This window comes from Eutrigla gurnardus (genome assembly GCF_963514095.1).
Source record: "Eutrigla gurnardus genome assembly, chromosome: 17".
NCBI lineage: Eukaryota > Metazoa > Chordata > Actinopteri > Perciformes > Triglidae > Eutrigla > Eutrigla gurnardus.
In genome coordinates, this window is record NC_139928.1 from 18334799 (window position 1) to 18347898 (window position 13100).

General features: G+C 43.9%; 1 protein-coding gene across 1 annotated transcript; it reads left to right on the forward strand.

The window, feature by feature from the left end:
• Nucleotides 1-10529: 10529 nt before the first annotated feature.
• On the forward strand, nt 10530-12545 carry galr1a (galanin receptor 1a). Its single transcript, XM_084032163.1, has 3 exons — nt 10530-11196; nt 11338-11403; nt 12052-12545. The coding sequence occupies exons 1-3, from the start codon at nt 10543-10545 to the stop codon at nt 12403-12405; spliced, it is 1074 nt and encodes a 357-aa protein (XP_083888289.1). The 5' UTR covers nt 10530-10542; the 3' UTR covers nt 12406-12545.
• The last annotated feature ends 555 nt before the right edge of the window (nt 12546-13100 follow it).

The following is a 13100-nucleotide window of genomic DNA, read 5'->3' on the forward strand; positions in this document are numbered from 1 at the left end:
GGTGTACCCTGCCTTCGCCCAATGACAGCTGGGATCGGCTCCAGCCCCCCCCCCCCCCCCCCCCCCCGAGACCCTGAATACAGGATAGGCGGTAGACAAAGGATGGATGGAACAAGAGACATCAGATACAGAAAAGACATCTTCTTAAAACACGTTGCACCAAAATGTGGGAAATTGCATCTACTTAATTCCAACATGTTCTGGGGGACGACCCCCTTCCTAAACAGGACCCCCCACATATTAAATGCTGCTGAAGCCCCTGGTTTGGTAACTTTGCACCACGTTTCAACACTACAAGGAGTCCTGATGTGTCTCTGCAGCCGCCAGCCAAACAAAGCCGGATCTGTTGCAGCGTGAGTTGTGTTAGAGAACACCCATGCAGCATCAGAATATTAATATTTTGGACACAGACGTCTTGTTGTTCCGGCTGCTTCTTATTTTAAGACTCAGATTGACTTGTAGAGATAAAAAACAAACGGATGAATGTGTTTTTCATATCGCGGAGCGTTTGACAAATGAAAGCAGTCTCCGAGTGCAGCCGCAGGATTTATTCTGTTATCCTGTTGTTTTTAGGATGAAGCACACATTCAGATCAGAAACAAATGTTTAGTTTTGGGGCTGGATAATAATCAGGAAGTATTTAAATCCCAGAAATACTAATTAAAATGAATCCATGTGAGAAACTTTATATTTAAACAGGATATTCGGAGCCTACGAGGAGTTCTTTCCCATGTTTTTATCATGATGAAATGAGAGTAACCACAGCAGACAGACTCTATTCAGACTCAGCATGTGAACAGAAGTATGATGTGAGACACATAAGAAATAATACGTGACCCGCTTTCTATTCACGGACTCCGACAGCGTGTGCTAAACCTTGAAATGAGATTCAAAATGGGAAACATCAGGCTCACTGGCGGTCATGCTGTTATCTCTAAGCTTCATTACAGGATAACGCTCCACTGGTTTCTCTCTTTTCCAGTCCTCCTGCTGACGCACACGGCGGACCTGGACCCATCCAGACCCGGTACTCTTCCTGCAGATGAAACTTGTTTTTCTTCCTTGTCGGTTAGTGCATCACGTTATTATGAGCTGACTGCATTCATATGTTCATATATGCTTTGTTGCTGGAAGGAGATAAACTGAGTTTAATGGAAAACAATAGTGTTCGTTTGGTGAAATATTTGAACCAGATCCCCCAGAGCTCCTGTTAGTCCAATATAAATGTATTTATTTTGTTCAATGTGCCCCAAATAGAGACATTCAGCAAAGATTTGACACAAAGATTAAGAGAAAAATGTAAATTCTGAATATGAAAGTGGGTGAAACTTTCATGTAAACACGAGCGCCCATGTCACTGGAGTCTATGGAGGCAACATAGCTGCATAGTTTCCTGTCTAAACAGTGAAATGGGGACGGACTCCAGAGACATGTTTGTCCACGCTGCCTCGTACACAGTCCTCCGTTTGTTCGCCCTGCAGGGCCGAGCCTCGGTGCAGCACCCACGGGCCTCTCGGAGGTAGGGTGCAGGAATGCAGCGGGTGGGCCGACAACGCTGCTTGAGCCTTCGTGTCCAGAAGAGTCTTGGATTTGTTCTGAGTGAAGCTGATCGCAGGGGGAAACAATAGCGGCCATTGCAAGACAGGCTGTGGGACACAACGGGAGATCTCCTTGAACCCGCGGCAGGAATGTCGATCTAGACCAAAGACGCCCACGAAGAGAGGCAGCTGAATGTCTATCCGCTACCGGAGAGAGGGAGAAAGAAAGCCTTCCTCTGTTCCATCACATACAAACAGTTTGGGCCTTTCCAGTAATTATTTAAAACCTCTTTTTAATGACTTCTGAATCCTCTGTGAGAGCAGAGATGCAGACATCAGCAGCCCAGGGAGATCCCAACATGCCTTTTATATCGTCACATTTTCATCCGCAAAGGGCGTTGGAGGTCACAGATTCGGTTTCCCTTTATATATAAATAGTGATTTTTTAGGCAAAGACACAATCCAGTGTTAGAAGGATCATCCCATCACAAAGAAACCTGCTGTTGAGTTCAAATTTAAAGTTTCATTGGCTCCTCCAATACACACAACCTAGTGTCGGGATGGAAATGTAAGTTGTTCACCACTTTGTCTAAATTTAAATGCTTATTGGCTGGAGGTTACACGCCCACTTGGGGTCCAGATGCTGTTTTTGAGGTCTAGAAGAGTCCTGAAGACAGCAAAACAGTAAGAAAGTCTCTACAGATACAGAGACCTCAATAATAAAATACAATTCTCCTGGGTCATACATGTTGACTGAGAGGGATTACTTTTGTCTATCCATTGTTTCTTAGGACATTTTATGAATAATATTTAAACTAGATTCAGATAAACACATGATGTTTGCTTCTGGGACCTACAGTTTGTACAATTGCACCAATAGTGGACATAGCTAACCTCATCTGAAAGGACCCCAGGTGTGGGCCAGGGGGTCTACCACACCAGAAAGGACCCCAGGTGCGGGCCAGGGGGTCTACCACAGGTGCAGGCTGTGCAAAGATGCTTTTATGTCTGACATGAAAAAGTCTTGAAACGTGTTCTTTTGTCAGAATAGATGAGTCTTTGACCCTGAAAGCTGCACAACAACAGAGTTGTTGTCTTTCATTCACAGATTTTATAATATTTCAGATTTGTCTCCATAAAAGTGTTTTGCCTTGAAGATCTTATTTTTCTCAAATCCAGCCGTGATGATGGTAGAAGAAGGATTCTCTCACAGCACGTCCCACTAGTCGGCCTTGAGAGTGCCGTTGTGTCTTTGTCACCCCGGATGACCTCTTCGTATCGCATCCTGCCCCTTCAGCCTATCGATGACAACATAACGATGACGCCCAGCAGCTGATGTCATTGTGTGGACGTCCGTGCCAAGAAAAGTCGCTGCACTGACTCCGACGTCTAATTGTGTCTAACTTCACATTTTGTATTCGCTATAGACAAAGAAGCAAAACTAGATGTATCCTACAGCTGATTTAACGTCTCCGCTGTCTCTGAAGACTCCCATTGTTTGAAATAATAGGATCAGCCCTAAGATGTGAATGGTTTCTTTTCCCACAGTGCGTCCTCACAGCGGTGCTTTTGGCCCGTAAACAACTCGATGCAAATGTTCTCGGTGGTGGCAAGCCAACGATTCCATCAACGTTTGGCAGGGGCCGCCGCACAGCGCTCCGGCATAATGCTATCATTTGTTTGGCATCGCAACAATATCATGCACTCTTGTAGGATTTTTCTCAGCCAAATAGAAGACGTTTTTTACTTGTTTTAGTAGATGTTAGAAAAGAAAAAGAAGTTACACAGTGATGATGCTTTTCTGTCGGTTCGTTTCTACGTCTCTTCGTTCGCCTTTAGAGGTTCAAATATGGCATCAGATGTCAGTATCCATGGTGAGATCCCGCAATCATAGCTCTGAATTTGGATTTTGTTTTTAATTGATCACATTTCCTAAAAGACTATTTTAAGGCACCTAGAGGAAATCAATTTGTATGATGAAATATTTAATTTCTTCCTCCCCATGAATCCGTTCTTCTCTCACAGAAATAATGAGACAGAAACGTGTTCTCACAAATCTCCTGCACTGGGTGGAGAAAACGGGGCCTGTTATGCACCTGGTGCACCCAGAGTCATTGGGTGGTGCAGGTGAGCACCGTGGATCAGTAAGCCCAATGGCCGTGATGGCTTTCATGTAAGAGCTGTCTGAACACAATGAGATCCGTCGGAGGCAGACAGCGTGCTTCCAGAGAGTCTGACTGCAACGTGTTGGTGGGCAACCAAGGACAGACAACTCCGTTTACTTTGTCTAGATTAGTTTTCCAGCTGTATCTGTGTGGCAGAATCAACAGAGCTGATTATAATATCCATTAATGTCTTGTAGGAGGTTCATTTGTCTCCCATTCTTACAACAAACATCCCAGGATGTGTTGTTTTTACTCGAGTGGAGGAAGAAAAAAGTATCTTAAAACATCCCTTTTGGTTTACTGTAAAAGACGTGAAATAGGAAAAGACTGCAGGTGAAAACATTAGAATGACTCTGATGAAGACCGTGTAGGTCCAAACAATACATCAATAAAAATATTGCAATGTTCAGAGTGCAGACGACCTCAGGTTGGATCTCTGGACCTGAAATGAACATCATTTTTGTTGTTGTTGCCATCACAACCGACAATTTTCATATGGATTTTTCAGCTGAAGTTGGCTTTGACATTTAGAAAATAGCATGTTCCCAGCACAAATGACATATTCCACTTTAATACTTCATAAACTGCCAAGTCCTGCAGTATGCTGCTTGTACAGAACATGGAAGCGAGTGTGTGTGTGTGTGTGTGTGTGTGTGTGTGTGTGTGTGTGTGTGTGTGTGTGTGTGTGTGTGTGTGTGTGTGTGTTGACGCCGAGCACACATGTTCAATTAATTTATCCGCAGCAAATAAAAGAAGAAATGTCCTCCGGCTCCAGACGTCATCTGATAACGGATCTGTTTGTCTTTGCACTTGACACAGCGTCACTTAAGGAAGATGAATGGAGTCGCAGTGACTCAAGAGGCAAACACCTCCCTTACTCCCTCTACTGCTCGTGTGAGGAACTGCAACGTGGAGGGGGGACAAAATAATCATCAACACCAGGGCCCTCATTTATAAAGCTTGCGTACGCACAAAACGGGGCTGGAAACGTGCGTACGCCACTTTCCACGCAAATGTTGTGATCTATAAAAACCAAACTTGACGGGAAAGTGTGCGTACCCGTAAGCAAACTCTGAGGCATGCGTACCGGTACGCACATTCTGGAGACTTGAAGGGAACCAGCAGTAAACGTGAGAAGAACTATATATTTTTGATGACTCGCACACATTTAATTACACTCCATATCATACGTTAGATCTGCGTTATCATGATGAACTCCAGCAGTGTTTTTGACGCTTTTAATGAGTGATAGTTTTTTTCATATTAACACCTTCTTTTAAAATCTGACTTGTATCTTAGATCAAAATAATTTTGAAATATTGAATCAGCGCTGTCACCGCAGGAGGAGGAGACGGCCCAAATGCATGTAATACAGTAATACCTTCCATTAGATCACTGTAGAACACAGCGGGAATAACTAAACATTCTCCTTATTTATGTGCATATGTCATCAACACACATACATACAGCCATTAAGCCATCGTATACTTGTTACACTTTATCCTCGTTTTTAAACCACCAGAGCGCAGAGGAAATGCGCTATAATGAGTGCCACGCTCGTGCGCGCTCAGTCGTGGAGCGTGGAGAGCGCAACTTTACCGAACTTCAGCAGGCAGACTCCACCCGGCAAAGGTGGTAGAGACCCCAGCATGATGACCCCGAGCCACGGCCCCCTGCCCGACTGGAGGGGTATCAACAGGGCGCAAGAAGCCGTGAGGATGTTATGCGTTTGTAATATAAGGAAGACAACAATCAATGTTCATTGTAAACTTATTATTTTATTAATCACAGTGCGCGTTTGCCGTAGCTCATCTGCAACGTTGTTGATGGCGGTGAATGTGTCTCGCTGAAGTTGCAGGACGGCGTCAGTGAGCACCCGACCGCTTAATGTGCCAGGCGCCCGGGGTGCGCTGCTGCTTTGCGCCGACCCGGACGCTGTGCCGAGGGCCCGTCACCGTCACCCTCCTCACGTCACCCTCCTCTACGCCCAACGCTGCAGATTCTGGATGGACAAAAACTATTTGTTTTGTTTTATATACAATAAAAGTGTAAAATCTGTTCACCCTTATCCCTCTGGTCTCAGTCGCGTCTGTGTCTCCCTCCTTTTCGGACACAATCCCCGTCAAAGTCACATCAAAATCAAACTTCCTCAAATACTCTAGCAATACATTAAATCCATGTTAGGAGCAGAAAGATGTCATTTACCTTCAGATCACCGTCTGCTCCTCCGTCCCACTGACGCCGTTGACTGCAGCAGCAATGTGTTGCCACTCGCACTGCGTCTTTTTATTCGTGATCCCGCTGCTGTGACCACTAAATTAAATTATTGTCCGGGCCTCCACCTCCCCAACAAGTGTCTCTTTCTCCGTTTCTGAAAAGTTACGTTTCTTCGCTTTTTCCTGACCTGTCGCCGTGATTCACCGCACGGAAACGATTGCATGCCGGCTCATTAACATAGTAAAATGTGGGCGTGTACAGGGCGGGACTCAGGTACGCACACTTGTAGGTGATCCTGTGATTTATAAAGGGAACATTGCGTACAGCTTGCGTGCGCACAGTTTTATAAATCAGATTTTTTTTTGGCGCACGCAAACTTTGGCTTTTTGCCGTACGTACACTTTTAGTAAGGATCCTACGCACAGTTTTATAAATGAGGGCCCTGATGATTAACTGCATTATACATCATTATCTCTTATAAAAACCCTTAAACTCTTTAGGAAATTGTGTTTTTGTGTCAATGCAGTAAACAAAAACCTCCGTTTGAATAAACACAGGAGTCAATGAGTTTCTGTTTTAATAATAATACATTTTAATACCAGACCACTTCCTGGTTTCTTTGTCATTTTGTCTGTTTGTTGTCCTGCAGCCTGTAAATCTACCTGTTGGACCATGTTCCTATGTGGACTCTTTCACCTGCTGAGACTTCACGACTCACGGCAAGTAATCCTGCTACCTCCTACATTCTGCTCTTAATACTTTTGTACTTCTACTTAAGTGAAATCTTTAATATAGGACTTTTATTTGCTTTTTTTTACAGAGTTTACAAGATCTGAGTCCAATTTCAACCAATAATAATATAAAAACATCTATCCATCAATCAATCTACAACTTTAAACAGCACACACAGAGAGAGAAGGTCACAAGCTAACCTTTTCAACCATCAAATAAATTCCTCCCAACGTCATGTCCCGCCTCCCTATGCTGCTTCTTAAAATGCCCTTTCAGCTCCACTTTAAACCTTTAAAACGACATCTGGTCGGCTTCACTTATGTTTAATATGAGAGTACATACAAATGGCTGCTTGCTTACTAAGACATATTCAGATAAACCAAATTTTCCACTCACTGTTCATTTGACAATGAACTACTCTGATGAAATACTGGCATAAATGGAACGTGGCCAGTCTCCAGTGAAGGTTGATGCCAGCGTGATCGGAGAAACAGACTAAAGCCTGGTATACCGGCCAACAATGTGATGCTCCCAGCTATTTAACAGACAAGGTGAGGCTGTCTCAGATCGTTGGGGTAAATGGATGTGCTGTTGCTATGCTCTCCTCTCATGGTCCAGTGTCATGGTAACAGGTAACAGGTCTGAGAGGGAGAGCAGCGGGGTCCAAAGCAGCTTATCATCTTCAGTGCCTATCAGGGTTGGTAAAGAGATGAGGTGGCCGGGAGGCGATGCAGCGATGGCATGAGATCACTGCCTATTAGAGCTGGAACACAAATGTAGAGCCTTGAGATTCTGCCATTTACGACTTCATTAGTGCGCTTAAATGGCTTGTTTGTGTCTTCTTCTCCACAGATCTCTATTGTACAACACACCCTCCATCCGTAGACCCATGATTAGCATAATGAAAAACACAAAAACACATCATATACGGAGGAAGTACAATTAGGGGGGCGATATGACAATACTAACACAATGAAGTTGCAGATTAAAAAAAATGGCACTCATGGATGAGTTACCATGAACATTACGGTCTGTGGGAGAACCAGACCAGTGTTTGGACTGGCAGGCGGTTCCAGTGTTACAAGACCAAACCTGTATTTTCTAAATGGGTTCAATCTTCTATTGTGAGGCCCAAACTTGTTCTGTCATCTGTCTTTGACTCAGGAGGGAGCGACTGCTCACCTTCGTGACCCCGTGTTCAAAAGACATGCAGCCAAAGTGCAATCTTTGATGAAGTGCCCTCTAGGGTATGAGATGCAGTTCAATAATGCCTTTTTAAAGGGCGAAAAAGTGCCCGAATTTGGAAAAAAATTGACATTGCAACATTTTTTTTTTTTTTGCAATAAAAATTACGACATGAAAAAATACAGGAAATGTCATTTTGAAAGTTAGGAGTCTAAATTGGAATAATAAACGTATTAGTTGTATAGATATGAAAGCAAAAAAGTAACGACCACAAGGCAAGTTAAAGAGGCGGTCACCATGACAACACGGCTCAGGTGGGTTGCCAACAGGCTCCTCCCACACAGAGTAAAAATATAGGGTTCATCATGAAACTGTAGGAAATTAGATAAGTAGATTTACCGGATTGGTCATGGAAAATGAGAATTCTGGGAGTTTTTCCTTTTGCCAACATCTCACCTCGATGATGAAACAATATATCGTGCTATAGTGCCGTATAGGCTTCCATACCTGCTTGAAAACTTTCTGCACCCTGGTGCCCCATCGCATGCAGCTGGTGCCCTTTCTCTTTATTGCCCTTCACACAGCCGAATCCTTCCACTCTTTAGTGATATAAGCTGAAATAATTTAGTGCCACGGACAGATTTCTTAAAACTCATGACAATGTCGTGATTCTGCAGATATAATTTATATAATCATCTGAAACTTGGACGCTGTCTTAATGCTTAAGTGCTCCTTTCTTCTCTCCGACAGAGAGATGGATAACATCTCGGTCGATGGAGTAAAGAGTCGCCATGGTAACTTCAGGTTGCTTCAGGACATGAGCCAATTACAAAACAGCCATGCTCCCCAAAGTATAATAAGCCTGTGATATAATGACCGAAGGCTGCATTCAAGACGACAATCATCGCCGGTATCATTACCATCATATAATCCATATCATCTTCGTAATCCCCAGGTTCTGAAGGAGTGCAGCGTCGGTGTTGAATTTACCTGACTAACACCAGCAAATCAACGTAGAAACAATAACATCTTCAAATGTGTACACTCGTCTGAGGACAAGTGGACTCCAGATAACATCGGCGTCTGCTCTCAGGTTACATAGCGTGTGCATCATCTCTGTCGTCATTTCCAGATGGTTATCCCCCGAGCTGATCTCTCAACACTGGGCCGCCCGAGACCCCCATGCTTGCATAATGATAAAACAGCTGTTCCCAGACCTGGTCAGAGCAGATCAATAACAGAGGCTGAAGGAGGACGGTCGATAGAGGAGTATTACTGAGTATTCCCACCTGAGACTTGTGTACTTTCACTTGTACGTTGAGTATTTGTGCCTAAAGGAAAAATGGCACTTTTAGAAGGATTAAACCAAAAAATTTCCTTGTAGGGCAATTCTTAAATATTTCAGGCAAATTAAAGGGCAAATTATATTTTGCATGAATTAGAGGTGACTATTGGATGGATTGTCAAGGAATTCCATACAAACATTCAAGGTCTTTTTTGAAAATAATCAAAGAGGCCAGACTATCCTGACTTTTAATTCCTAGTATTGGCGAGGCTCCGAAACTGCTGGATCCTACCCTTCCCATAATGCAACTTGATGTGCAAATCCAATATCATTTTTAAAATAATATATTAAATGTGAGAAGAGCAGCACAACACGAACGGTCACAAAGTACTTTGTATTTATTTATTAATTTGGGAAAACTCCCTTATTCCTCTACAGTGACAACCGCTCCTTTGGTTCTTACCTTTCACAATAAAAGCCCTAGACGTAAACACAGCATCACAGCATTTCAATAAGAACTCATCAACGAAAAGCTAAGAATATGCATTTATTACAAAAATATAATATTGTCATCATCCATAGAGACTTCAGAGAGGGTCCTCTTCATAGTGTCCTGCATGTTTCTACAGAAGCCCAGAGAGGACAAACTTAACACTGGCTCACAACGGGGCCATTTGCAATTTCTGCAACATCTCCACTAGATGTCACCAAATCCTTCAAACGGGCCCTTTTAAAGAGATCCACTATGCTGTTAAACTACTACTGAAAAAGTAGGCCTACATCATAATTAATTATATGATTGCACACTATCTTCTTAATGTAAAATAATGAATAAAATGTAATTTAAGTTGTTTATTTGGGCTGAATTGTGTTAAAAAGTGTTTTAAAGAAAAACAAAAAACAAGAGTGCACACACATGATACTTCTCCCTTCTTCTTAATATCTCTTGCAAATATTGCAGAATATATCAACTATTGTCACTTTTCATATTGTGAAAAAAAATATTATAGTGATTATTCTAATTTATAATAATAATAATGTTATTACAATAATTATTAATACATCTGAATATACCTTATATTATGTTTTGATAAGACATATGTCATATGTCAACATGTGTTACTAGCTTTAATAAAGTGAGACTGGGAGCTCGATGAAGTGTCTTGTTAATGGTTTAAACAGCGTATAAGAGGGTGTCTCTCTGTTCCCATCTCACTGGAAACAGTGGGGAGGCTTGGTGCGATGTGTTGCGCACAGCATGGTGACGTTGCATGGGAAGGCAGGCAGGCAGCCTGTGCACGAGCTCTTTATTCAAGAGGAAACCCAACCTGAGCTTCAGGTGGAGGATATGCATCTTCTAAATCAACATGTAACTTCTCTTCAATAGTGGAGGAGAGAGAGAAAAAACCCAAAACAAAAGATGGAGCTGCAGGTGGAAAACCAGAGCCAGCCTTCCAACAGCAGCACCGTGCGGCTGCCGGCTCAGCCTGTCCTGGGGATGGGTGTAGACAACTTCATCTCCCTTCTCATCTTCGCGCTCATCTTCATCCTGGGTGTTCTTGGGAACACCATGGTGATCACGGTGCTGGCGCGCAGCAAAGCGGGTCAGCCGAGGAGCACCACCAACATCTTCATCCTCAACCTGAGCGTGGCGGACCTGTCCTACCTGCTCTTCTGCGTGCCCTTCCAGTCCACCATCTACATGCTGCCCACATGGGTGCTGGGCGCGTTCATCTGCAAGTTCATCCACTACTTCTTCACCGTGTCCATGCTGGTCAGCATCTTCACGCTGTCGGTGATGTCCGTGGACCGCTACGTGGCCATCGTCCACGCCAGGAAATCCTCGTCGATCCGGGTGAGGCGCCACGCCATGCTCGCCGTGGTGCTGATCTGGACCCTGTCCCTGGCCATGGCAGCTCCCGTTGCGCACTACCAGAGCATCGTGGAGAGGGAGGACAACAACACGTTCTGCTGGGAGGTCTGGCCGGACCACCAGAGGAAGGTCTACGTGATGTGCACGTTTGTCTTCGGATACCTCCTGCCTCTCACTTTGATATCGGTCTGCTACGCGAAGGTGGGTGCGCGTAAATCTACTGCGTCCATGACGGACGTGGAATAAAGTTAAATTCATGCTAAAGCTGGAGTCTTAACTCTGATAGCTGGAGGTGCATTGATTGGGACTATTTAGTGTTTTACCATACTTTTATTGTTGCAGGTCTTAAACTATCTGCACAAAAAGCTGCAGAATGTCTCCAAAAGGTCTGAGCTCTCCAAAAGGAAGGTTGGTGGGAGTTCATTTCTGTCCCTCTATGTTCTACAATAATGTGACTGGAAACATGGGAATAATGTGTGTGGACATGCTCCCCTGATTTCTCCTTTAATGGAGCAGGTCTGACTTATTTGATCGTAAAAATGAGTGCAATGTAAATGCTTTTTGACATTTCATAGACAATTAGTCGAGAAAATGATGGTCAGTCAGGATATCCGGTGTGTTCTTGTAAACGTGATATCTCAATGCCCTGAAGGGGATTTCTTCATATTTGGCATTAATGTACACTTGAAGTCAATAATTAACTGATTTGAAATTACAGGTCAAAAGGTCAAGGTCACTGTGACCTCACAAAATGCATATTTAGCCATAACTCAGTATCATATGGAAATTCTGACAATTTTACGCAAATGTTGAAAAGGATAAAATGATGAAGTGATGACTTTGGACACTTGTCCTAAAATGTTTTTATTTGATTTCATGCTACGTTACTCATAATAATAATTATCATATATGATTTAATATCAAATAGCACAGACAGATGACAGCTAAAGCAAGATTCAAGGTCATATAACAGAAGCCGAACATTGTTGTCTCATGTTAGTCAACCTCTGCAGAATGTCCTTTACATTCAATAACGACCAATCGTTGTCTCCGCAGACCGCCCAGACCGTCCTGGTGGTGGTGGTGGTCTTCTGCCTGTCTTGGTTGCCCCACCACATCGTCCACCTGTGGGTGGAGTTTGGCTCCTTCCCCCTGAACCAGGCCTCCTTCGTGTTCCGGATGGTGGCCCACTGCTTGGCCTACAGCAACTCCTCCGTCAACCCCATCATCTACGCCTTCCTGTCGGAGAACTTCAGGAACTCCTACAAGCAGGTGTTCTGGTGCCGGGTTCCCAGCAGGTGTCCCGTCACCGACACCAGGGAGCTGCGCAGCCGGGTGGAGACGGCGCCGTCCACCAACATCAGCGTGACCTACAAAGGTCATGACTCTCAGATCAGTAAAATGCTTTGATGTCGCCGCTGGTGTTGAGAGCGTCTTCAGTCTGAAGATGCTGGATTTTTGAGGCCAATGTTGCGTGTGTTGATATTTAAAAAAAACATCATATATATTTGTTTTTTTAACATACTGTAATCAGCTGTGCACCCTTGGGTTCCTCCTCATGTAATCACTGTTAGCTCTGTCAACGCTGTTAGCACTGTTAGCTTCCAGCCGCCGGCTCAGCTGTCACCATGTTGAGTTGAGTTTGGAATTGAACACCTTTTAAGACTTTGTTTGAAAAAAAAAACTTGTCAGTGCCCTCTAGTGGACAAACTGTGTAATAGCATCTTTCCTACTGCCAGACAGTAACACACACACTGGATGATTACTTTCTACAATATAGCATCAAGCCTATGTTTGCTGTCTGGGGTCCATCGTGGTTAAGCCGTTTCACTCACACCACGACGAACACTAAAAGGCACCGTTCTCTTCCCCTCGGCATCATCAGGGGATCAGACTCCCGGCTTATTATGTACACACTGTAAGTTGGCTCTCTACCAGAGAACATCAGGCACATGTAAATAATGATGCAGGATTTAAAATGGCCTCGCAGATAATCATTCTGTCTCCGAAGACAAAAAGGTGAAGGGTAAATAAAAGCCCCTTTGCCGGGTCACACCTGAGCTACCATACCGTTCCCTCCTGAGTCCACGTCTGCAGGGACCGGA

Bases quoted from the DNA above. Each gene is read 5' to 3' on its own strand.
- galr1a (XM_084032163.1), top strand. From the start codon at position 10,543: ATGGAGCTGCAGGTGGAAAACCAGAGCCAGCCTTCCAACAGCAGCACC. The intron at 11,197-11,337 runs GTGGGTGCGCGT...TTATTGTTGCAG, and splicing joins TATCGGTCTGCTACGCGAAG to GTCTTAAACTATCTGCACAA. The intron at 11,404-12,051 runs GTTGGTGGGAGT...TTGTCTCCGCAG, and splicing joins CTGAGCTCTCCAAAAGGAAG to ACCGCCCAGACCGTCCTGGT.